General features: G+C 54.3%; 1 protein-coding gene across 4 annotated transcripts in view; it reads left to right on the top strand.

The window, feature by feature from the left end:
* The window catches only part of EPHB2 (EPH receptor B2), a 130,908-nt gene that overhangs the window by 39,431 nt on the left and 65,615 nt on the right, over positions 1–25,862 (top strand). For all 4 annotated transcript variants that reach the window (XM_059830000.1, XM_059829999.1, XM_059830001.1 and 1 more), the window contains one exon: positions 3,919–4,603. In XM_059830000.1, the coding sequence (XP_059685983.1) occupies positions 3,919–4,603 (685 nt within the window). The remainder of the gene's footprint in view (positions 1–3,918; positions 4,604–25,862) is intronic.

Here is a 25,862-nt window from a genome sequence, read left to right as displayed (position 1 = left end):
GTTGTCTAGGAGGTGACGCTTCCAAAAACTACCCCAGCACTCGAGGAGTGTAATTCTCACCCTACAGCATCAGGCCAACATGATGTTGGAGGAATCATACTCTCCGTAAAGCTGGCCTGCAGCCAGTTAAAGATCATGGAGAGGGAGAGATGAAATGCCAAGGCCACTGTCGTTTGTCCCCAGTAGCTCACTTGTTATCCCAGTGCCTGTCACTTGTAGCAAAAAGGATGAGGGCATTGGCCTGCGAGGTTGCACCCACAGCAGCCATTTGATTAAGTCTTGAAATGACTGTCCAGCATCCCTGGCATCTCATGGAGGGACATTTGCTGGCTCAGCAGCGACTGTCTCTCTGCTTTACTGGTGCCAAGAGTCCCCTGAGCCACATCCCAAGACCACCAGAACAAGCTACTTTAAAGAAGAGCTTAGACAAGGCAGTGCATCTCTGCACCCTTCTGCTCATGACACAAAACCGGAGTGGCCCCAGCCAGCTCCATGTCCCATGGGGTTTGCATGCGGCATTGAGGTGCTTCAGAGCATCCCACCCTGCTCTGGCTGCGGTGGCTGGCAGCAGCATGGAGCCCCAGTGCCCGACACCCCCGACCTGCTCCCTTGGGCTCAGGTGGCCCAATCCAGTCTGGCCAAAGCCCGGAGATGCTTCCCATCCTCATGTGTGGAGGTGGTAGCTCAGGCTCCATCCTGCCCTCCACGGGGTCTGGATGAAGATGTTTCTGTGTACCTCACCCTGGGGCTGACAGCAAGCCCCCTCCGCGAGCCGACTTGGCAGAAGAAAAGAAATGGCCAAGAAAAGCCTCCGTTGGGGAGATTAAACCCGGCTCCTGAGCAGCCCGGCTGCCGAGCATCCCGGCTGCCCTGCCGCACTGGGGCGTGGGCACTGCCGGCACTGGTCCCCCATCACCATGATAAAGCCCCGCGCCCGCCCGCGAGCCCAGCCGCCCCGCCAGCGCCGGCCCGGCCGCCAAAGGGGGATGACGGGTGCACAATAGGTGGGAGCAAAGGTCAAGTCTTTTTCTCTCCTCGCCCAGCCTTTCTTGTTTGCGGTGTTTCCATATGTAAAGCATGCCTTGCTCCCAGCTCCCCAGCCCCGCGGTAATGAGGCCTGGGCCTGCTGGAAGCCGTCTCCCCGTATTATTGTGCTGCCTTCTTCTTTTGAGCTCCCGGCATGTTAATTAGAGAGCGAGGAGAAAGGGAGAGGCTTCTAACTAAGCGTCAAGGAAGCGCAGGGGCTGGTGCACGGGGGTGACTTTCTCTCCCAGCTGAGAAAAGGGAGCTTGGGAGCCCCCCTCTCGCTGCTGCAGGGATGCAGGAGGATGCTGGGGGTCCTGAGCAGGCAGTCTGGCCCCCGGGGTGCTCCCAGGATCCCCATCCCCAGTGGGATGGAGATGCCTGTCTGGAAAGTCCAGTGCAGCCCCAACATTGCTGGTGGGAATCGCCTCCCGTCCCGCCTCCGGGCAGGTCCCTGGGAGGGATGCAGTGCGCGTCGTGCCCTGCACTGCGCACATCACGGGTGCTGGGGCTGTGGTGCCTTCACGGCTTCTCCCAGCCCACTGCCAGGACAAGGCAGGGCTTCTTACCCATGGGTGGCTTGGCTTCGGCAAGGTTGGGTACAGCCAGCATCACCTGGAAGACAAAAGCTGCTGGGTGCTTCTCCTCTTTATTGTCTCTTTGGTGATTATTAATGAGCTGAAAGCCCAAACAGTTGCTTTTTCCCTGGCTGTGGAGCTCCCGTGCCTCTTGTAGGTCTCCCCGTGCCCTGTCTCCACCATCTACTGTTCATCCCCAAGCTCTAGAGACTCCTTCCACCACATGCTGCTCCTGCCTGGCCAGGGCTGAGCTCTTCAGGCTCGTGTCTTGAGCCCTCCCTGGGGACTGTGCGGGTGTGGATGGTGGGGGGGGAGTCGGTACCGGGCATCCCTGGGTCTTGGTGGCTGACACGCTATTTTGGAGTGGGTGTCAGGAGTGATCCAGGAGAGGGAGAGCCACATCAGAGGCAGGGCAGAGGAAGGAATTGCTTCCCTGTGCTTTTTCCTTGACTCCTTCACCCCCCTCCCAACCAGTGCCCTAAAACGGGGAGATCCTGCAATTCTCCACTACCACGCCAAATTTATTTCTGGAAAATAAAGCAAATGCTCCCCCTGCATTTTGCGAGGATGCTGTCCTCCTCCCCCGGCGACGACAGCAGATTTGCAGCCGCTGCCAATCAGAAGTGGTTGGAACTGTTTGGGGATCTTCCCTGACAGCCTTCTGTTGGGCTGTTAGCCTTGATGTGCGAGGAGCAATCTGTCTCCCATCTCGTCAGCCTCCCTCTGCAGTCCCAGATGCCCTTGTGAGGCTGTTTGCGTCCGAGGGGCTGGGGGTGCTCTGCCCCTCCAGGGTTTTCCCTGCCAGCCTTGGTCCTGGCACTGGTGCTGCAACTGGGCTGGAAGCACTGGCTGTGCTGCCGCCCTGCCCTGGGTGTTGCAATCCTGCATCCACGGCAGGGTTGTGCTCAGGGTTTTCACGTCCGTGGGAAACAGCTCAGCTTCCACTTGAGCAGGTTTATGAACAAGAAGCCGCTCCAGCTGGCTGGGGCTGTGTCGCACGCTAGCTGGACCCCGGTCCCTACTGCAGGCGTCACGAGGGTGCTGCGGGTGGGGAGGGGGCAGCATGGGGAGATGCTCTGCCCCCCGGCAAGGGCTGGGCTGGGGGAGATGCTCTGGTGAGCATCCTTCCACAAAGACCCTTTCCCGTCTTCACACACAGCAGAGGACTGGTGGCTGGTTACAGGCTGCAGCATTGCCCTTGTCTGGTGCGTCATCTGCCCTGAAGTTTCCCCATCCTACAAAGGATGGAGGCAAGAACAAGAACATTTGGAAAAAAACAGCCTGGGGAAAGGGCAGGGAGCTGGACAGGGCCAAGAAGTGTCACAGCAGCCCCAAGCTCTGTGGAGACTCCTCCAGAGCTGGCAGAGTCAGCTGTTAGTCAGCTGGGGGGAGCTTGGCTGAGCTTCCCATTGGGAAATATGTCAGCTCTGAGCTGTCTTGCTGAGAAGGATGTTACTGTTGTGCCACAGCTCGTAGGACATCCCATAGATCCAGTTTAAGACAGCTGGGCCTGGGTCCTGTGCACACCTGCAGGAGGGACCCCAAAGCATGTTGGCCCTTGAAGGGGGAGAGGTGAGGGCTACCAGCAGGATCTAGCCCAGCATCTCCCTTTCTGGGTATGCAGCAGGGTCAGCCAGGCTCCCATAAACCTTCCTCTGGGGAGAGGTCGCTGGCTACTAGCCCTTTGCACCTCTAGCCGCCCACACCGGTGCTCAGGCTGCAGCCGGAGGTTTTACGGCCACATTATGCACTCCTGAGAAAGCGGGTCCTGTCTGCCACGTCTGTAACCATAGCGGCACCGGTGGGAATACATCTGCTAAAGGCATCGTGTTACTTTGCCGGGAGGCTCTGCCGTACAGTGCAGCCCGTGGGCAGGAGCCCCTGCTAAAGACATCACTGCCTGCAGAGAAGGTGCATGGCTCCACCATGCCCTGCCACCCGGCAGAGATACTTTACCAAGGAGCCAGGCATGGACCATGGTGCTGCTGGCAGTGAGATGGCCCCAGGCTCTCCCAAGGGCTTGGGCCACCGTGTCCCCATGGCACGGAGCCTGCCCGGCATGCAGTGTCGGTCAAACCCTGCCGGAGCAGGATGGAGGTGTGTAGGTACGGGGTGCTTGCTGGGCGGTGCTGGAGCTGTGCCAGGGCGACGTGCTGGGCACTGATGGGGCTACCTGTGTGATGGGGTGGGCACAGTGTGGGGCAGCTGGTACTGGCACAGCCTGCCTGCTTGGCATGTGGTGGGGTTGGGAAGAGGCAAGGTGGGTGGGGAGCATCAGTTTGGTGCAGCTCCTTGACTTTCTGTGTCCTGTCTGCAGTGGGAAGAGGTGAGCGGGTATGATGAGAACATGAACACGATTCGCACCTACCAGGTGTGCAACGTCTTTGAATCCAGCCAAAACAACTGGCTCCGGACCAAGTACATCCGGAGGCGAGGAGCGCACCGTATCCATGTGGAGATGAAATTTTCTGTCCGGGACTGCAGCAGCATCCCTAATGTTCCAGGCTCCTGCAAGGAGACTTTTAACCTCTACTATTTCGAGTCAGACTTTGACTCGGCCACCAAGACTTTTCCTAACTGGATGGAGAATCCTTGGATGAAGGTGGACACGATTGCTGCTGATGAGAGCTTCTCGCAGGTGGACCTAGGTGGACGGGTGATGAAGATTAACACTGAGGTGCGCAGTTTTGGGCCTGTCTCCAAGAATGGTTTCTACCTGGCCTTCCAGGACTACGGAGGCTGCATGTCCTTGATTGCCGTCCGCGTATTCTACCGCAAGTGTCCCCGCGTGATCCAGAATGGGGCCATCTTCCAAGAAACCCTCTCAGGAGCAGAGAGCACCTCGCTGGTGGCAGCCCGGGGGACGTGCATCACCAATGCGGAGGAGGTGGACGTGCCGATCAAGCTGTACTGCAATGGGGATGGCGAGTGGCTGGTGCCCATCGGCCGCTGCATGTGCAGAGCAGGCTATGAGTCCGTGGAAAACGGGACTGTCTGCAGAGGTAACTGCTTGTCTTTGGTCTTGCTCCGTGTGCTCGCCTCGCCGCTGATGGGCCGTGACAGTGGTGGCAGTTGGGATATGCAGCTGGGATCTGCACGAGCTGCCTGGGAGTGACCTCCTTGGGCAGGGGTGGGAGAGGAGCACGCAGGGATGTGGGAGAGGAGCATGTGTGTGGACATTGACTCCCTTCCCCAGCTCTTCAATTCCTGCCCTGGGCTCAACCGTCCATTGCAGAGGCTCTGCGTTACCTCTGAGTCCTCAGAGCCACCAGGTTCAGGGGTGCTGACCTGTTGCTGGTGCACTCTGTGCTCTCCATGTCTTGGAGGGACACACATGTGTGTAGCTGTGGTGCATGCCACCGATCTGCAATCACCTCCCAAAATACTGGCGCTGTTTTCACTTTGGTTTCCGCCCTGTGCCTTGGCCTGGGCTGAAATGCTTCTGGGGTGAGGGGAGCGGGAGTGCACGCACCCAAAGGTGATGCAGTGGGAGGGAGCAAATTGTCTGCAGCATTTTCCTGGTGAGGTGCAAACGGCCCAGGGTGGGACATGGTCACGTGCTGTTCAGGGCCAGGCTCACCTCTCCAGCCTGGGCACCTCCAAGCCTGGCCCCTGAGCTCCCTCAGCAGCCAGACGTCTCCTGCCCTGTAGATGTTCACAGCAGACTCCAGGAGTGCCCGCTCAGCTCAGCTAAGCACCATGGAGCCAGCATCATCCCGGGCAAGCGAGAGGCTCTGCACCACCATCTCTGAAAGCACTGTGCCCAAACCCATCTCCATGCTCCCCCCAAGTCACGCATGGGCTTGGGGAGGGAGAGAAAGGAGCTGCTGGGATTATTGGGAGAGAGATGGGGACCCGAGAGCTGTGTGTTTAATAGGCATCTGTGGCTGTACCATGCACAGAGCAAACCACGGCTTTTGGCATTTGGACTCCCCCTTGTCCTGGCCGAACATCAAAATCCCATTACAGTTTCGATAGTGTTGGCACACTCCGAGCAGAGCTGGAGTTTCTCTGAGATCAATTATAGATATGTCGGTGGGCATTGCAGAGCGCAAGGAAGGAGCTGCGTCTCCTCTCTTCTTGTTGGGGGAAGGGGTGGCCGGGTAGCACTGAGCAAGCATGGGGAAGGTGCTGGTAAGTGGGGAGACGGATACACCGGAGAGGGGGATGGACAGTCTCTGTCCATGCTTGGTTGGGACTACAGGTTGGATAGTCCCCTTGGAGAGGGCACCGCATCTTTTGCTGGTGGCTGGGCTGCTCAGGTGTCAAGCATCCTGATATGCTGGGGATGTCATTTAATAGCTGTGCTTTGAGCTACTCCTCACTGAGTCACTGAACGTCTCTTCTCACCAAGCTCAGGGTGATCAGGTGTCCTCCAGCTGTAGCAGGGACGGTGCTGGGGACGGGGACAGCAAGGAAGTACTGCTGCAACACAGTGTGGAAAGGGAGCCTGGCTAATCCCAGCCTCGAAGGGGAGACGGGTGTTTTATGATGCCCAAATGAAGCATTTGTAGCAACACCAGAAAGCCAAAATGATTGATGTCAGCTTTTCCATCTCAGCCTTTTTTTTTTCCCAAGCGGACCCAGCCCTGCACAGTGCTTTGCTCTGATGCTGCTATGGTTTCTCGGGGCCCCCCCGCCCGGTCCCACTGCCAGCGCAGCCAAGGGACAGTCCCTTTGCATGCCCCAGGGCTCCCAGGACCTCCTTATGCAAAGCCCTGTCCCTGCAGCCTGGCCCGGTGTGGCTGGGAGGGGAGGCAGAGCAGGCAGGAGTGGGGGGCCAAGGTGGAGGGAGCGAGCAAGAGGGAGAGGCCAGGTCTCCTCTTTGTCTGCGCAGCAGCAGGATTTTGGGAGGTCCGGTACCTCGGCAGCTGTTTCTCCAGCCGGTGCTGGCGTGCGCCCGGTCCCACACTCCCTGCCATCATTAATCACGCAGTGGCCGGCAGCCTGCCGTCTCCGTGGGGCAGCTGGCTCTGGGGTTGCCTTCCCCTTCCTCTTCCCCTTCCCTTTCTCCTTCCCATTCCCCTTCCCCTTCCCACTCTTCTTCCCCTTCCCACGTGGGGCTGCGCGACTGGGGCTGGATGGGACCCCAGAGCTTTGCCAGACTGGGACACACCCTCTGTTTTCCCCCAGCAGCCCCAGAAGAAGAGTGGGGACTGGGAGGAGAGCCAGCCACAGAGTTGGCAGGACAGCTGTAGCAGTCCCATCCTCTCCCAGCACCCCCAGTGAGCCCCACAGAGGACTGTGGAAGGGGCTGGTCACCCCAGCTCGATCGGGCAGAGAAAGGGCTCTCCTCCCCAGCTCAACTCAGGAAGGACCTGCAGGACGCAGTCCTGCATCCCTGCCCACCTCCCATCGTGTCCTTGCCCTTGGTCCCTGCAGAGGCAGTGTATGAGCCGCCTGGTTTGGGGGACTCACTTGTACATGTGGCCGGCAGGTTTTCTCGTGTTTCGAGGGGTGGGAGGGAATCTGGGCCCCTTTCCAAAAGCAAAACAAAAGCAAATCCGAGCTGGCTTTCGGGGCGAAGTGCTCTCACGCGGCTCGGTCGCCCAAATGGGATGTGGTGGGGAGCGTGGGGGACGTGGCGGGGAGCATGGGGGACGTGGCGGGTCCTGCCCCGCCAGGGGTTCCCGGTGGAAAAGGGCATCCCAAGCAACGGATGGCCCCTCGGTTCAGCTGCAAGGCTCTGGAAGGAGTTGCTCATTTTCTCCGCTGGGCTTTTCATCTGGCTAACACAGTGCAAGCCTGCTCACGGCAGTGTACACAAGGGATATTTATGGAGGAAGTTCATGCATCTAACAGCTTAAGCTCTTCTAAGCTTGCAGCCCTAGCACAAAAGGATTTGGGGGCAGTTAACAATTCTGTGTGGTTAAAAGATTTTCATTTTGCTGGGCCTTGCTCGCCAATCCCGCAGGGCCCTGCGAGGGGCTGGCTGCCCGCTCCTCTTTGCTCTGCTCCTCCGCTTGCTTCCCGGCTCCTTTCCGCTGTGCTGGCGAGGGGCTCCGTGCACGCACCTCCCCGCACCGCCTCCCCCCCCAGCCCGATACGCCCAGCCCCGTCCTCCCCGCTTCACCTTCTCCTGCTCCCTGCCTGCATCTTTTTTCTCCATCTCCCTGTTCTTTGTCTGCCGCCTCCCCCCTTCTCCCCCGCCTGTCCCTCCCATGCAGCATATTAAGCGCATTTCTCTCTCTGCCTCCCTTATTCATTGGCTCCCCTCTGCAACGGCGGAGGCAGAGCTATTGTGCTGCCTGCTCTCTCTGTTTGGACTGGACGGTAGGCGAATGCTGCCTGCAAGGGTCTCTGCCTGCTCAGGGATGGCAGCCGCTGACTGCTGGTCCTAGTTATTGAACCCTGCGTCCATCTCCAGCTCCCCTCCAGTGCTGGAGGACATTTGCCCCTGTGACTGATTCTGCATTCGCAGCGGGCAGCGTCTTCTTCGTTGCACTCCTACAGCGCCGAGCGCGGGGAGTCCCGGTCTTGCTGTGGTAACAAGGGGTGGTTTTGCCCTGCAGAAGCTGGTGGTGACACTCTCGTGCTATCAGAGACATGTGGCGTCATCCCTTGGGGTCACAGGCGTTTCTGAGGAGGAGAGGAGCTGGTGATGGAAAAGGAGAAACCCTGTCACCTAGGTGGTCTGTAGAAGATCCAGGCTGCCACCTGTCTTCCCCAGCTCAAGGTGGAGCCGGGTCACCCCTGTGGGGAGCCTGAGAGCTCAACAGTTTGTCCCCTTTGGAGCCTGCCCTGCCTTCCTCCTGCTCCTTCCCTGGGGGGCAGAGCCAGGAGGGAGGATGTGGGACTTCTAACCCAGCTCCAGCACCCAGCCTGGTGCAGGCCCCACCAACACCACAGCCCGGTTCCACCACCAACCCAGCTGGGTACTCCCAGGTCAGCTCCAGCACTGACTCAGCCCAAGTCCAGCTCTAAAGGGAGAAGCGTGACCTCCGGTGTTATTGCTGTAGCGGGCTGGTACATGGGGTATCCCGGGCTGGGGCTGGATAGGGCTGGCTGGTGGGTTTTGGTAGGGCTGTGCCCTTGCAGACGTGTGTCCTACAGGTGGGCTCCATGACGGGCTTCCCTGCCTATGCTTGCATGTTATTTTGAGGTCCAACGCAGCAGATCTGTCCCCACCCCACCGTGTGCTGGGGATGCGGGTGCAGAGGCAGTGATGTGCACAAACACGTGTGTCGAGGACCCAGAGCTACTCCTCCATCGCAGAGGTGTGGGAAGCAGTGGCGGTCTGTCCCAGCTGTGCTGTGCTTGGGTTTTGGAGGGGGGGCAAGCAGTGCTAAGGGCTTGGAGGGGCATGCAGCTTTCTGATGTGCTAGAGAAGGGTATGTCCTAGCTGTCTTGCAGTCACGTCCCGTAAGTATGTGATGTTTTGAAGACGAGAGGCTATTTATGGCTCCATGCCTGTTTTGGGTCTGGGCCTCCACTGATAATGCTGGACCCAGCCAATAAACTGTAAGGCCCTAGGGATAATTAAGTTCTTGCAGGAAGCATTCCTGGTTGAGCTGGAGCAGATACAGCCAATTGTGATGTAAATGTTTCCAGAGATGGAGAATTGCCCATTAAATACTTCCAGCGGTCTCTCCTGCTTTCTTACCCCTGGCTGCGCCTGGCGCTCAGACCTCAGTGAACTTACTTTGTCCATCACCACACCTCTGCTTTCTGTGTGCCTGTCTTGGTCCCCGGTCCTCTGGTAAGGTTTTTGGCCATTTTTTTTGGCTCTTCCCAGCCCTGGGCACTGCTTTAGCCTTTCCATTGGCAGATCCCCTGTCCCAGGTACAGGATGCTCATAGTGATCAGCTGAGTGCCAGAGGGGATGCCGAGATTTCCCTCTTCCTACATCCCCTCTTTGCTTGATCCATTCTGGCAATGGCATTTCTCTGGGTGCTTTTGAAGGATCCTTGTCCTTCCCGGTGGGGCTGGGAGCAGATAACTGCTGTGGCCCGCATCCTTGTCCCTGGAGGTGTGATCGGACATGTGTTTGTACTGAAATGCACAATCCTTGCTCGTGCCCAGCTCACCGAGGCATCCAGATTGCTGTGTATCAGGAACCCATCATCTTCAGTATTTACCACACTACAACTTCCATGTCATCAGCTAACTTTATTGGGAATGCTTCGGGCTTTCTCCTGGGTCATTGATAAAAATGTTAAATAGCCCAGAGGCACGAACCAAATTTGTTGGCTCTAGTAGAAACAGACCTGCTCTCTGCACATTCCCTGCTTAGATCTCAGACCATAGCAGTATCAGCTCGCCAAGTTTTAATGCATTGAATATGTCCCACAGTGTCGGTGGACCCTCTAATTTCTGAATCGAAATATCACGGGTTACCCAGGGAAATGCTCTGCAGAAGTTTGGGTGCATTGCATTAACGCTCTTACCTCTCCCAGCCGATCTTGTAATTGCATCAAAAAAACATACGAGGCTAATTTACCTTAATCTGTTTTCCATAAATGTACGTAGGTTGGCACTATGATTACTACCTTCCTTTAATCCTTTGCTGACCGAATCCTGTAGCTGACACATCCTTATTTGACTGGTACTGATGTTGCAGTGGCAGTCCTAAAATAGCCAAGACTGCCTCATTTAACAAATAGCTTTTCCCTACATCACTGAAACATCCTACAAGTTCATGGCGTGTGGAAAGTGAACGTTAACTGTCCACTGGTTCATCAGCCATCTCTTTAAAAACTCTTAGGTAGATACTGTCCTGACATACTGATTTAACAATGTTTAACTTTAGTAGCTGCTATTTAACATCTTGAGTTACTGCTGGAATGGAAAGTATTTCACCATCATCCTATAAGATGATTACATCACCTGGCTTCTTCCCAAGTACAAAACAGGAATTTGTCTGCCTTTTCTACAGGGTTGTTGACAATTTGAATGCTCCCAGCCGGCTGTGGCTCGATGTCATTGTGGATACTGCTCTTTGGGCTTCTCCCTCTCCTCCCTCTCCGTCTGGGAAGCAAGAATACAGCGTCTTTCTTTCCATTGCTTTGATTCTTCTCCCTCCTACTTCTTGCTGACCTCTCCATGTTGTGAATCCAATTAGGGCTGTGGTGGGGATTGCAGCTGCTCGGTATTAACCACTCCAAGCCTGCTCGGTGCACCCTGGAGTCGGAGATGCCAGCTTGTCCTCTGCACATTGCTGGGTAGCCTTTGGGCTTCTGAAGGTTGGAGTAGGACCAGGGGGAGTCTAGTAGAGCAAGGGGGTGTCAGACGGGGGGGTTGAGGCATTTATTTTCTGGCGGTCCACAGCCTCAAGAGATGCTGACCTCGCAAGGAGGGTCACAGGTCGTTCAGGAATGGGGCAAGACATCTGCTGCTGCAGGAGGGAGATGGACGACTCACCTTGGAATAGGTGATGCTGCTTCTGAGGGACCAGACCTTTGTGGCCAAAAGCAGGCAAAGGAAGTGAGAACTGCTTTCTCGTTTTGCTTTCAAGACAAGGGATGGGCTGAGACCTTCCACAAAAGTCTTTTATCTATAGAGAAAGGGAGATGAGGTTTTCCAGGACATCAGTGTGATTTTTGAACAGCAGGAGGGTTGCAGAGCACTCCCAGACCTGTTGTGAAGGTGTAGGAAAGACCCCAGCAGGCTGCAGAAGAGAACCCGAGAGCAGCCCACTGGAAGCTGGAATAAAATCACATTTATTAGTATGGGCAGGTGATGAGTCCCTTGGGTTGGAGGAAGCAATGGAGATCTGAGGTCCAGCAAAGCCCATTGGGAGTTTCCTGATGGAAGTGATGGCCATCCCCAGGGTTTCTCAGAGAGATATGGTGGAGTTTTGCATTGCAACTCTCTCCTGTAGCTGGCACTTCCTAGCCCCTTTGCATGAGCCCTTTCTTCTCTCTGCTCAAGGTCATCCCAGCAAAGCTGTGGGGAAGGTCTCTGTTTCCCTTCCCACTTTGGGACAGGCTGCTCCCCCCAACCTTACTCCCCAGGCATTTCGTTGTGCTGGGATCAGTGAGAAGATGGGAGGAGGTGGGTGCGAGCAGAGCTGGAGGGTCTCCACCGGAGAAAGAGTGATGTCCCCACTGACCCTCTACGTGTCCTGACTGTGCCCAGGGTGCAGAGACGGGAGCCCCGTTGTAACACGGGTGCTTTCATGGAGCTGACATCTGTACCGATAAGAAAATCTCCCCACAACTTACTTTTACAGATGAACAGCGTTTTGGATCAAATACCACATTCCTGGTCTTGCTACACCCATACGAGGGGGGAATAGTGGCTCTGGCAGCATCCCGTGCCGACGCTGGCGGGAGAGCAGCATTTATTCCTGCTTTTCCTCTCTCTCCTTCATAGGCCTCCCTTTTTTTTTTTTCCTTTTTTTTTTTTTCTGAGAAAAGTGGTAAACATTAATAGGAACTGGAATGAATAGCTGGGATCCAGGCCCAGGCTTCCAGGATTTTAACTCATTATTGCCATAAAATGAAGGGAATGTGTTTTTTACCATTAGTTTTTCCTGTGACTCAAAGTGCTCAGAGATCTGGGGGGCAAGGAGGGTTTTTCCCTGAATTCAGTGTAGTGCTGAATCTTTATGGGGCAAGAGGAGAATATTTGTCATCCTATGTAACTTGAGGAAAATTGGAGAAAATGCTGCTTTTGAGGATTTTTTTTTCATTTGAGATTTTTCTGTGAGTCAGGCCAAAACCAAGAGATTATTTTGAAGGTTTAATTTTGGGAAATACCCTCAGACAATTCTCTGCGGAGAGAGACGCCAATTTAAAGTTAGTGTGATATCAGATGATCACTCTGTAAGAGCAGTTATTTTATTTTAGCGATGCAAGGTAAAAATCTTAGAGAAAATTTGATCTAGAAGCCATGATTAGCTTAATTAGCTCCAGGGAAACTCTTTATTGTTCCCCATATGCCTTAGAAACGTAGTATATCACTGGAAAGTGTACATAAAAGTCCCCATAAAGGTTAGGAAATGGAATCAAAGTGTTTCATAGCTCACACGATGTCTGTGTTTACATAGACCAAATTTCAAACAATGTTAAATTAGGTTTGGCCAGGCAAAATACACAACATTTTCACATTTTGAAGGAGACCTTAAGATCGAGGGCACCGATACGCGATACCCCGTCTTTGTGTGGGTGGGTGTTATAACTTAAACACCGTAAGGAAGGAGTTGCGTGAAGGATGCGGAGCAAAACCAGGCAGAATTGCGGTGAGTGCTGTCCGGTGAGTCTGAGGCATCCCCCCATTGCCCTCATTTGTTGGCATTTGGGGAACTGGTGTCTAAGAAAAGAAAATAAAAAACCAAAAAATGTTGTTAGGTGTTAAAAAGAGAAGAGACGTCAAAGAAGGGGCACAGCCTGGCAGACTGTGGGACATGGCCAGCAGCTGGTTTAAGGCAGGGCAGCAGAGCGCTGCTGTGCTTTGGGTGGGCTGTGACCACACTGGAAATACATTTACAAGCAGAAGAGGCTCTGAACTGGCATCCTTGACTCCCTCACTACCAGCGAGCTTCAGGAGGAGTCTTCCTCCAAGTGAGCGGCAGCCCCATGCCCACCTAGCTTGGATGCCTTTGCTGGAGTCCAGCATCTGCCCAAGAAGGGGAGAAACTGGTTGTAGTACATGAGAAACTAGTAATTTGCAGAATGGCAGGTCTTACAGGCTGGAAAATAGGGAACAAGGTATAGCGTGAGCAGGAAACTATAAGTCACTGGGTCTTGGAAAGCACCCTGTTAAGGGAGACAGAAAAAAGTCCTGCTAAGACCAGGAGCTACCAACTCAGTGCATTGCTCCTCCTGCATCCTTTTCTTAGAAAGGCATCCGAAAGGGGGACCTGTTTGAACACAATGTGTTCTGCAGGTAGGTGATGCCTGTGAAGCCTTTCCAGGTCTCTGAAGCAAGGTCTTCAAAGACAGAGAGCTCTCCTTCGCTTCGGCGGGTTGAAATGACACCTGCCAAGGTGTTAGCATCTCCCCAGAGTCCTTGGAGGTAAACTGCGGATTTTGGCTTTGCTCCTTGTGTCAGAAACTAGAGAGACCTTTGTGAAAACCCATCTCATGGTTCCAGTTGGCGAACGGGGCTCTTGATGCTTGAGTGTACGGTTCTGCGCTCAAGCACATCCCAAGCACTGGGGCTGGCTCACCCCTCGGTGGTGGGCTGTGGGTACCGCAGGGATGCTGCAGCGGCAGCTGGGGAGGTGATGGGCATGCCTGCACCACGAGGTGAGGGTCCCACTGGAGGCCCACAGGTTTGGTGCGAGATGGCTTGAAATAACTCCTATGACTAGTGCGGCAAATTCAAAATGGATTTTGAGGGAATATCTGGTTCTTCAGTATTTGGGTGCTGACAATTTTCAAGGACAACAAGCTCCTATTTGCAAAGTCTTTTTGCACTTTCAGACTATTGTCACATTCAGAGCTCACAGAGACCCTGTGTTCAAGACAACAATTCTTAGGTCTGAAACCAAAGCTAGCAATTTCCTTTCAAAACATTATGATCCCAGGAGCATCATGGTTGTTACACCTGCATCTGTGACAGGAGACAGGAGCAGAGTGAACCATAAACGATCACGTGGTAAAGGCTTTATTCATTTCAAACTATCAAAATGCCCAAACCCTCAAGATTAGTAAGAATTAAAGTGCAGCCTGAAGTGGAGCCCATAAAGCAGAGTAACGTGGATGCTTTGCTCCAAATGGCATTTCTCCCAGCCTGGATGGCTTTTGAAAAGATCGTAGTGACTTCTGAAGCGGCTGTAGTAACAGATAATATTTGTCAAACAGCAAACAGCACACTCCATTAAATGCACAATATCTGCCTTTTTATGGCACCGGCTCTCCAGGAGGCTTTCTGCGGAGATGCGGGAAGGGTCTGTGCAGTGTCAGGGGCATGTTTGCTCTCACACATCAGCGGTTGGTTTCCATCACACTGTTCCACCTTTCTCCCTGCCCTTCAGGAGAGCCATTCCTGAGCATCGTGTCTGCACCCTCCTGGGGCCTGCAGAGCAGACAGATGCGGGCTGGTGCCCCGTGCAGCAGCCCCAAGTGCCCATGCGTGTGGAGGGACAGGCGGGATGTGGGACATTGTTGGGCATCAGACCCTTAACTGGGGTTTTTTAAGGTGCTCATCTCTCTCTTGAGGCATTTCAGTGGAAACCAACTGTTTTTCATGAACCTTCCTCTGCCCTTTCCCTCCCCTCCCTTTTTCCTTAAGCCTCCAGTCTCATGCACCAGTGACAATACTCCAGACGTCCGCATTGCTTTAACCAAGATCAAGAGCATTATTTTGGCAGATAATCTCCCCATTCATCCCCACCTGAGTGGCTCAGGATCCTACAGCACCGTCTTTGGCTTGCAGGGAGCTGTGACGAGGGAGGAGGAGGAGGCAATGCCTCAGGCTGCCCAGGCAGCAGATGCTGGAGCTGCTCTCTCATGCCAGCCATCACCCAGAGGATTCCCGTAGCTGAAGGCATGAAGCTTAGGAGGGTTTACTGCAGTGGAAACGCTACTGCTCCAGGCCTTTCCTTGCAAGACGGCAAGCAAAATTAATTCTGAGCCTTTTGGTGTATACGCACTGCCCTCGTTAATAAAATAGGAGTAAAAGTGGAGAAAACGGGATTAGGAGAAACATTCGGGGAGTGACTCACACCCAGAGAAGCTTCTCATTCACCTTCCCCTGCTGTGCACCCCAATGATGGATTAAAAATTATCTTTGTTTGCAATTGCATTGCTATGTGTAGGCCATAGCGCACTTCCCCACTCGTGGTTCGGCGAGCGATGCCCTCGCTGTAATTTTCAGTCACTTTCACAAGTACAGTGGTCATGCCGTTACCATCACCTGCATCAGCTCAGACATTGATCCAAGCAATGATGTTGGTGCTTCACTCTCAGTTTACACCCTGGGAGTGGACCTGTGGCACTGACTGAAGAATAAGAGATGGGGTAGCTGTTGTAGGAAAAAATGATCTCCAGGCTTTCTCAAGCTCGGTCTTCCAGCTGCGGCTGTGCAAATCCTAGCCTTAGGACCTGCAAAAGGTCTGCAGCGCTGGAAATGGCAGGGTGCACCAGTTAGCCCCTGGGTACTGCTTGCGCTGGTTGTTCTGCTTTCTAAAGAGCATTAGGAGGCCAGAAGAGGAACTTTATCATGCCCACTGCTTACTCGCGTTGCCACTACGAGTATGGTTAATTTGCAAATAGAGTGACAAATCTAAGCGTGTGTATCTTCAGGATACCCTATAATTAGAACTGGTCTTTTTTTGCTTCTGGAAAGGTTTTTGCTGTCTGGCTCAGATGGAAGCGATCCCAGTTTGTTTTTGTTTCTCTTGAATTAGAGCACGGCTGCTCATTCCAGGATTTCCCAGGCAAAAATAAGCGCATGGGGACCTGCCCCACATGCACGATGGTTCCTCTAGGACATGTCGAGCCCAATGCACATGCACTTCACACGCAGCCTGTGCATGCTTGACATCTTTAATGATTTTGCATGCTTTTGGCTCTTTGCACCTTTGCAGGGGCCATGGCAGGGATTTGCCCGTGTGCAAGGGCTGATTCTCTGGTGCTTCCAGCTGCAAGGCAGATTACCGAGCGGTTGGGAGTGTGGGAAGAGTGGGTATGCGTGCGGAAGCAGTCAGAGCATAATGTGCAAAGCTGAGCAGAGGGTTCAGGCTGGATGTAAGCAAGTGTTGTGTTGCGGCTCAGTCATACCTAAAGAAGAGAGGTTAGCGTGACACATTTCTCTGGCAGCAGAAGTACTCCCTCCAGACCGGGTGTCTGACACCAGAGCTGCCTTGGTCGCTGCCATGAGAAGGGCTCAGAAGGGCCTTGGTGGAAACCAGGAGAAGGTTCCCAATCCGGGGATGGGGTAGCAGGACACATGGGACCACTGCTGCCGCGCCAGCCCAACCGTGTCGCATACGTTTGGGGCCCCCCCGCCCCTGGGATGGGGTTTCCATGGAAACCAGAGCCGTGATTTCCTGCGCGCCGATGTGCTGGAAGGCCAAAAGCAAATGTGGGTAGGAGGGAGGAAGCAGTGTATGGTGGGCAGTACTCTCTCCCTGGGGACCTTCATCCCTGAGCGCAGAGGAGAGGAGGGAAGGAGGACATTTCGGTACCCTGAGATTGCTTGCCATCTCCCTGAAGCTCAGAGCATGGCTGGGAGCAAGGGCCAGCCCTGGCAGAGGACTCCGGGCAGGCAGCATCCATATGTGCGGGTGTCCGTCATGGTGTGTGCTCCTGCAGTGGTGAGGGCTGCTTATCCCAACATGAGCTTGCAAGGATGCAGCATCATGACAGAACTCCATGCCAGCCCAGGTAACTTGCTAATGAGCAGGATTAATTAATTAGCCCGGAAGGAACTGCAGCAATAGTGCTCTTGGCATTTGGTCTGTAGCCTCTGCCTGTGTGCATCACCTCTGTGTGCATCGCGGCTTCCCCGGTGAGGCACTGCAGGGTGCGGGTACCACTGCGGGAGGATGATGAGGGCAGATTGGCAGAGGGGTGGGACGCCGGCCAGGTGACACCCCTGGGCAGAGACACATGCAGCCAGGTCGAGCAGGAGGGTGGGACAGCTGCTGGGTCCCGACATAGGCACATCTGGCTCAGATCTGGTGCAAAGTGTGAGGCTTGCAGGGGTCCCAGGTATTTCGTCCTGCTGTGAGCTGACTTGCTGGATCCTCTTTGGAGTGCAGGGTTGCATATCTCTTGTGCCCTGCAGGTGTGTGGCATTGCCCTGGCACCGCTGCATCTGCACCCTTGGGCTGGCGTGCCCGTGTCCCTGCTGTCGTGCGCCGCCTTCGAACCTGTGGGCCGGGTTGCGGCTGCAGCAGCGATGAGTGCTGGAGCTGCTAGCAGACTGGAAATGTCTTTTGTCAAAGCTTGAGATGCCTCCAACCTCCTTTAATTAAAGACAATTACTGCTTTCAGCCCCTCTTCACAGCTCAGCTGGGTTGTTTGCAAACACACAGCTGCGGGAGTCTTTGTGCCCCTCTCCAAGTCCTGCTTCCCTGGAGACGCACAGAGGTTTCTTTATTATCAGTATTACAGCTAGTGAGCAGCTGAGGAGGAGGAGGGGGCGTCCCGGGCTCCCGGGGTGTTTTGAGGTGCAGCGCTGACTCTGCAGGGCAGCCTGGAGCAACCCTGCCTGCTCGCGTCCAGCCTTTCCTGGAAAACCTTCTGCATGGTAAACCAGCACACGGTGCTGCGCTGCACGGGGAGAGTGGCTTTTGTCGGAGGTGTGAAGAGAAACGAAGGGGAGTGAATGGTAATGGAAGCATCTGGGCTGCAGAGAAGGTGGCTCTTGCCTGGCTGCAGAGACAGGACTGAGCAGACACGGGCTGTGAGCTCTGAATACGTCCTTTTAAATAATGCTCTGCTGAGTTAGCCGTGACTTTGCATGCTTGTGTAAAGAGGCTGCTTCGCCTCGCTGCAGGAGCTGCACCAGGCAGGCCAAATCTGTGCTTTCTCGACCGAACCATGCTCAGAAAAAAAATCTGAAACCTCCTGTAACCAATAACCCCCCTTTCCATGCTTGAATAACTCAGAGGCAGCCAAATGGAGCTTAACCAAACTTTCCAAAACAGTCAGGGCTGGCGCGAGAACAAGCAGCATCCACTGCAGCCCTCTGGGATGCTGTTTCCAAAAATACGAGCCCCGGCGCAGCGGCGGTGCATGAAGCTGTCTCATAGCCCTGGCTCTCGTATGGATCCAGCCTCGCTCTGCAGTGCTGCGTCCAACCCCAGATGCTGCGGCCAAGGCCATGGCTTCTTCGTTTTCAGGTGCTAATGGTCTCCTCTGGGAAGACTCGGGGCAGGAGAGGCTAGCAGGCAGGCCACCGCCTGCCTTGGAAGTGTTTGGTTGTTAAATCTATCGTGGGGGCCTGAATGGTAAGTGCTCAGCCTTCAGGCTCAGGGGAGCCAAGATCCTTTTTGAGCTACTAACAGCCTGACACTGCTCTGTCTTCTCAAATTCATTTTGCAGCTCCGATTCCCTGGCGAGCACTAATCACTGGGCTGAGCATGAAGGGAAACATACCCCTCAATGGAAAGCCCAGAAGCTCTTTCCCCTTAAACAGCCTCTCTGTGGACATCTTTGATCTGTTTTGGGGTGGTTTCTTGTTCCACAGAAGGCTCTTGGACGCCAGCAGAAGAGTTGGAGCAGCCTCCTAGAACGCATTTAAATGCACGCGCAGGCGCCGTGCTGTGGATTTAGTATGGGTGGTGGATGGGCAGGGTTGGATACCCATTGCAAGAGCAAAGACTAGGGCTTCAGAGACCCTGTTGCTGCAGCGTTCACGTATGTGGGGTGCTGGGGCTGCAGGGATACAGTCCATGGTCCTTAGTGCAACATCATGGGGTGCTGGGGCTCTGGGGACACAGTCCACAGTCCTTAGTGCAACATCATGCTGCCAGTCCTGCCGCTCTTATGGGAGACAGTGACTGTCCTTAGCCCATTGACTCGGGCACTCTGCTCACAGACTGCTCAGTAGAGCAAGGTACCTTTGTTTGGCAGCCCCTCCGGCTTCTGGTCCAGCTGTTGGCGTTGTTAACTTGCTTCCCCAAAAGGTAGGTATTTGGGGCTGGATCGTGCTTTAAAAATGGACATCCTCCAGGTGATGTCTGCTGGGAAACTGTTGGCTGCAGCTCTTGGTAGCTGGAGGTCCCATGGGTGCTGACCAGTTGGTCCAGGCAGACCCAGAAACACATCCAGGAGGTGTCCGAGAGAGTTTCCCACATGTTGAGCATGACTGCGTCCGTGATGGAAAAAATGACCTTTCCAGAAACACCCTGGTCTTTATCGGTTTGCAAATGTCTGTACTAGTTAGGTGGTAGGAAAAATAAGGGATGGATAGAGTGCTGATTCCTCCTGTCTTCTGGTGTGCTGTTCATATTTTCGGTGCCCACGGTACCTTGTGGCAGTAAGTTATGAAATTTAATTACGCACCATGTTAAAAAATACATCCTTGCATACCGTAAGAAATTGCAAGCAATTTATTCCCATTCATGTCTCCTATATTCCTGATGCCTTTATATACCTCCCTGAGTGGTCTCTTTTCAAATGGAAGGTCCTGAGTTGATTGACTCTCCATATGGAAGCTGCTCTGTTTCCCTAATCATTCTTATCATCTACCTCATGACCTTGTCTAAGGGTGACCACTGCTGCAAACACACTTCAAAATGTGGCTCCATGCAATGGCTTAATAACATTCCTGTTTTGCAGTGGGTTCCTTTCTTAATAATTCCTTACATTTTTTCATTTTTTTTGATGATGGATGAGCTTTGAACTGATGTTTTCAGAGAATTATCTCTAGTGCTGCCGAGATCTCCTCCCTGCATGTTAATAGCTAATTTAGTGCCCATCATTGTGTTTGTATAATTAGGGCTCTTTTCCCCCAAGTGCATTAGTTTCCTTTTGTCACCACTGAATTTCATTTGCCGTGTTATTGCCCAGTCATTCAACACCCTGAGATCTTCCCGTCACTCTTTGCAAGTGGCTTTAGCTCTGGTAAACCCGGCTAATTTGGGGACGTCGCAAGGCTACGCCGTGTCACTCATCACCCCCTGCTCCAGCCTGCAGGTGGGTGCTCAGGGTGGCTCCTTGTTCCGGCACCATGATGATCGACATCCTCAGCATCTGCATGAATATGTGCGTTCGCAGGGATGTTATTCATGCATTATGCAGCGGCTGGTCACCCTTGGTGGGCCTGAACTCTGGATGCCACTGGGGAATGCGTCACGTTGCCAGGATTTTCTGTCTGCATGGTGTTTTTTTGGACATGTCGAGCTCTGTTCCAGATCTCAGTGCGGTTTCTTCAACCACTATTAGGCTAGCAGAGCCACTTTCTTTCTTGTCTCAGGAGGCTCCTTCCCAATGTCAGAGAAGGATTGCATCACATGCTGTACAGAATGGTGGAGGGATGCGGCTTTGACTAGCTGGGATACCCAGCCCTGGGCTGAAGCATGGCCCAAGGAGATTTCAGTGTGGTGGAGGGAACCCAGTGACGAAGAACCCAAGAAGGGATCTAAGCACAGCTACTGCTCTGGGCGGGGCAATTAAAAGAGGATGCAGCCAAGCTCCCATCAGTGGTGCCAGATCGTATAGGAAGGGACAGCAGCCACAGGCTGCGGCTTGAGAAGCTCAGGATGGGCTTTGGAAAAGCTGTGGCAGTTCCCAAGAAAGGTTGAGCATCACTGTGCTCAGGGATTTCCAAGGTTTGGCTGCACGCAGCCATGGCTGCCCTGGTTTAGGGGTGAGGATAGCCAGCCTGTGAGGAAGACACTGGCCTGGAGACCCTGGAGGTCTCTTCCCACCAGCCCTGCTGGGATGCCATGAAAAATCATGTGCCAGGACCATAGAGCCAGCTTGACCCAAGCACCACCTCTGCACTGGAGATGGATAGAGAAACCTTGGTTCGGTGCTGAAGCCACCTTGGGGTGTAAATATGTTCCTCAGGTGGTAGTGTGGCACGGGGGGGACAGGAGACCCCACCATGGGTCAGCAGCGCTTAGAGCCAGACCTGCTGTAACTGCATCTAGCAGGGACTTGAAAAATCTCTGCTGAGAAAACCTGTGAAACCATGGGCGGTAAGTGAGGAGGTTTGGGAAGTCGTGCTGAGTCACATCTCATACGAAGAAGTTAAATGCAAAATTTGACTGTCCTGTAGACTGAGGTCAGAAAAATGCCTCCACGTGAACAGACTGCCGTGGTTCAAGAGGGATGTGAAAAATAAACCTGGAGGGTGCTGCAGAGAAGCACAAACGTGGTCCCAGGAGCCATGGAAAATGCCCTTCCACGAGGGACTGAAAGAGCTCAATATGCTTAGCTTCTCAAAAAGAAGATTAAGAGGTGAGATGATTAGCAAGAGGAAACACCAGCCTCTAAAGGGCTTTTTAATCTGGCGGAGAAAGGGATAACAAGAACTGGTAGGGTTAAACTGATGCTAGACAAATTAAAAAAATTAGGCATGTGTTTCTAAGTGATTAACCACTAGAGTAAGCTAATGAGGTAAGAGGGACTTCTCCACATTTTGGAATGTGCAAAACAAGATGGCTCATAGCTGGGCGTTGGGCTTTAGCCGAGGACCAGCCATTGGGCTCAGCAGAGGGCATCTGGATAAAATGCGGGACCCCGGGGTCCAGAGCCCCCAAATCTGTGCAGGGCTGTGGAGGGACCAGCCAGCCCAGGAAAGCTGAGAAGAATCAGCAGTGCCTGTGAGAGTGGCAGGCAGTGTCGGCTCAGCAGATGGACCCTGGTCCCCGCAGGCAGCACCCACCGAGAGGACTGTCATGCAGGCATTGCCAACAGCCCTTCCCGTGTCTGCTGTCCCCTGCCGGCATCACGGACATTGGATGCCATAGCCATGGGTACTGGGCTGCGCAGCTGGAGACACTGGTAGAGAAGGAGGGAGGTGTTCAAAGGTGCATGAAACCTGTGCAATGACTGAGTCCAGCAGCTTGGCAGGCAGCGGTTCCTCCCTCCGGTGTCAGCGGCAGAGAGACTCCTCTTCCCCTGCCTCCTGGGTTGCAGAAGGACCTGAAGGATAGCAGGTCTCCATCGCAGCATCCTTTGGACGTGCTGTCTGCAATGGGTTACCCCGAGCCAAGCCCACAGCATCCACTGGAGCACCCCAAGACAGCCGTCACTGCCCCCGCTGAGCCCCCCGCTGCATCCCGCTCCCTCCTGGGGAGCTTCGCACCAGCTGACCCTGCTGCCGCTGCACCAATTTTCCATGTCCCGCAAGTTCAGCATCCTGCACCCGGGACCAACGGGACCAACCTGGCTGATTGCCTGCCACGTGAGGTGGGGGCAGAGGCCGAAGGCTCCCGAGTCCCAGGTGCACCCTCGCACGCTTCCGCTCGCCTTGCACGCCCGCCGGGGAGGTGAAAGGCCCGGCCTTGCATGCCGGGTTGCTGCAGCAACAGCGGCTGAGCATCCTCGCTGGGAGCTCCAGGCACTGGGTGGGGGCGGAAAGCTTCGCTCCGGGTGACCCAGCGCCCTGCTGCAGGGGAGAGCGCCGTTTGGGCTGATTCGCGTTCATTAACTAGATTAGTGGCTTTAATCTGCTGAAAGTGAGAGGCGGTTGGTCCCGCTTGGGAACGCCGCGGAGGGGGCTGTTACCGAGGAGGGCGCGCTGCAGGGGGGAGGCGGAGTCAGCAGGGACCCCGCTGCCTGCCGGTCTTTGCTGCATCCCCTTTGCGTGGACAGATTTACCCCCTCTCCTCCCACCCCTTCTCCACCCCTTTCTTTTGTACAGAAGAGCATGCAAAGTATTATGCTGTTCCTGTGCTGTCCCCTCATCGATCGCCCCCGTGCAGGTGCACGTGACCACTCATATACCCTTAGCCTAAATGTGTTTGCATACACATATGGCCACACTCAGCTTTTTTGCATCAGACAAAGAAATGTAGCAGCAAATGGGTAGAATCCCTCCATCACTGGGTCAATTGTTTCAACTTCCTTGTCAAAAAATGCGCTCTCTCGCTCAGCTGCATTTGTCCAGCTCCGGCAAATGAGTCTGTGGTCTCCAGGGGTGATGCCCTCAAGGCAGCATGTCCCGCAGGGCATTGTCTGTGCCTGCACACGCAGCTCCTCTCCCAGAGCTGTGCAGGACCCCATGCCAGGCCGGTGGTTTCTGTGCTTCAACTCTGTCCTCAACTGGAGACAGGTGTAGACTTCACCATGACACAAAACACTGATGGGCCAAGCGTGCTCCATCTTGAAGGATGAGGGCTCCTCCCTATATCTGTCTCCAACTGCAAATAAAAATAATCTTTCCTATATGTTTCTTTGCCGTTCGTGCTCCGCTGTTACTCTTGCGTGGAGGGGAGGGAGTGCACTTGCCCAGGGACACAAGAAGTCAGGGACAACGTTGGGCTGCAAAAGCCAAAATCCCAGCCCTGAGCTCTAACCGCTCCACCTGCTGCCTCCACTCTGCATCAGTGCTTTTTATTTCTTGGTGCACTCCAGCTTTTTGCCCAAGGAGAAAAGGATCATGCAAATGATTTGCCCCAAGGGATTTCTGGAAGCTGTTTAAGCCAGCAAATGCCGCTTTCTCCCCAGCTGTGCCATGCAACTCAGTATGCTCATGAATTCCCCTCTGCTAAGTGCAGGAAGGGGCTGACAGATGTTAACACACGATCAGTGTCTCGGGAGAGAGGAATTAAAGCCACACTGGACCCTTCGAAGACACACATTAGTGACAGAAATTTCTAATCAATCAGCTCAGAGCCTCCTGGGGTCAGAAGCCTCTTTGAAACTCAAATGGGGAATGGCTCCTAATGGGTTTTATTTTGATTGCTATAAATTGATTAGCGTTAAGATAAACAAGTTTTGTTTCCTTCTGAAAGCCCTAAATATGCTCTGGGGGAGGAGAAGCAGTAGAGTCTGATTGCTTCCCATTAGGACATCCTCACTTAGCTCCCACCCCATCACCAGTTTGCACCAGACCCAAGAGACACTTTTTTTTTTTCCAGAGCTGGCTAAAGGTGATGGATGCATCATACAGAGAGGCTTTCGCAGTGCTGGAGCAGGATGCAGGTTAGAGGCGAAGGTGTGAGCATCCTTGCTGGTTTTCCAGGGCAGTATGTGAAAATGCCACTTGGTTCTGGAGGGAATCAGTGCAGGCTTGTGTGGTGGAAAATGTGGCTGTGTTTGAGGAGCATGCATGGTTTTTTGGGCTGGTTCAGCCTAGCAGCTGCGATGCCTTTGGGAGATGCTCCATTGCAGGAGCGTTTCCTCTGGGTGAGGAAGCTCGGTGCCGTGACCGTCACCAAACACAGGAGGACTGTTGCGTCCCCAAGACTCTGCTGGGGGATGTGTGGGGCAGGCAGGTCCTCTAGGGCCTGTAGGTCATCTGTAGGGCTCACAGGTGGGCTGTATGTGAGCTGGGATGAGCGTTGTCTGAGGATCAAGGTGGGACCCGTGCACGGTACTGGTGGCTCACGGCATGCCACTGAATGGGACCAGCCCGAGAGCCAGTGATGGGCTCCCTACAGCCCCTGTCTGTGTTTCCTACAGCCCTGTGTGTGCTCCCTACAACCTGTATTTACTCCGTACAGCTTGTATTTACTCTGTACAGTCCGTGTGTACTTCCTACAGCCTGTGTGTGCTCCCTACAGTCATGTATGCTCCCTGTGTCTCTGTGTGCTCCCTGCAACCCCACGTGTGCTGCTACAGCCCCCTGTGTTCTCCTTGCGTCCCTGTGTGTGCTCCCTACAGCCTACATGTGCTCCCAGCCATGTGTGACGCCCATGTGGGGTCCGTACAGCTGGTGTATGCTCCCTACAACCCATGTGTGCTGCCTACAGCCCCATGTGCGTGCCCTATACCCCTATGTTCTCCCTACAGCCCCTGAGTGTGCTCTCTGCCGCCTGTGTGCAGTCCCTACAGCCCATGGTCACCCTACAGCTTGTTTGTTTACCCTATACCCTAGTGTGTGCTCCATATACCCTGTGTGTGCTCCCCACAGCCCTGTGTGCGCTCCCAACAGCTGGCGAGTGCTCCCTGCACCCCGTGTGCGTGCTCCCTACAGTCCGTGTGTGCTCATACAGCCCTGTGTGTGGTTTGTACAGCTGGTGTGTGCTCCTTACAGCCCGTGTCTGCTCCCTTCAGTCCTGTGTGTGCTCGCTACAGCCCTATGTGTGGTTTATACAGCCTGTGCCGTGCTTTCTACAGCCGTGCATGTGCGCCATACAGCCTGTCTATGTGCTTCTCACAACGCCGTATGTGCTGCCGACAACCCGTGTGTGCTCCTTACAACCGGTGTGTACTCCCTGCAGTCTGTGTTTACTCCCTACAGCCTGTCTGTGCTCCCTGGAGTGCCATTTGTGACATCTACAGCCCTGTACATGGTCCATACAGCCGGTGTGTGCTGCCTACAGCCCTTTGTGTTCATTCTGCAGCCCCCTGTATAGTCCTTACAGCGTGTGTGTGCACCCTACAGTTTGTGTGTGCACCCTACAGCCCCTGTATACTCCCTTCAGCCTCATGTGTGCTCCCTAACACCCCGTGTGCTCCCTACAACCCATGTGTGTTCCCTACAGTCCGTGTGTGCACCCTACAGCCCATTTGTGCTCCCTACAGCCCTGTGCACATCCCCTTTTGTTCTCTACAGCCCCGTCTTTACACCCTAATGTCCCTGTGTGTGCTCCCTAAACTGGTGTGTGCACCCTACAACCCCTGTGTGTTCTCCCTACAGCCCGTGCATGCTCCCTGCAGCCTGCGTGTGTGCGCCGTGTAACCCTGTGTGTGCTCGCTGCAGTCGCTGTTTGGGCTCCCTGCAACCCTGTGTGGGGTTCCTACA

The sequence above is a fragment of the Gavia stellata genome, chromosome 27 (assembly GCF_030936135.1).
Source record: "Gavia stellata isolate bGavSte3 chromosome 27, bGavSte3.hap2, whole genome shotgun sequence".
NCBI classification, from domain to species: Eukaryota; Metazoa; Chordata; class Aves; order Gaviiformes; family Gaviidae; genus Gavia; species Gavia stellata.
Note: the sequence above shows the minus strand (reverse complement) of the source record. Positions and strands in the feature narration are given on the sequence as shown.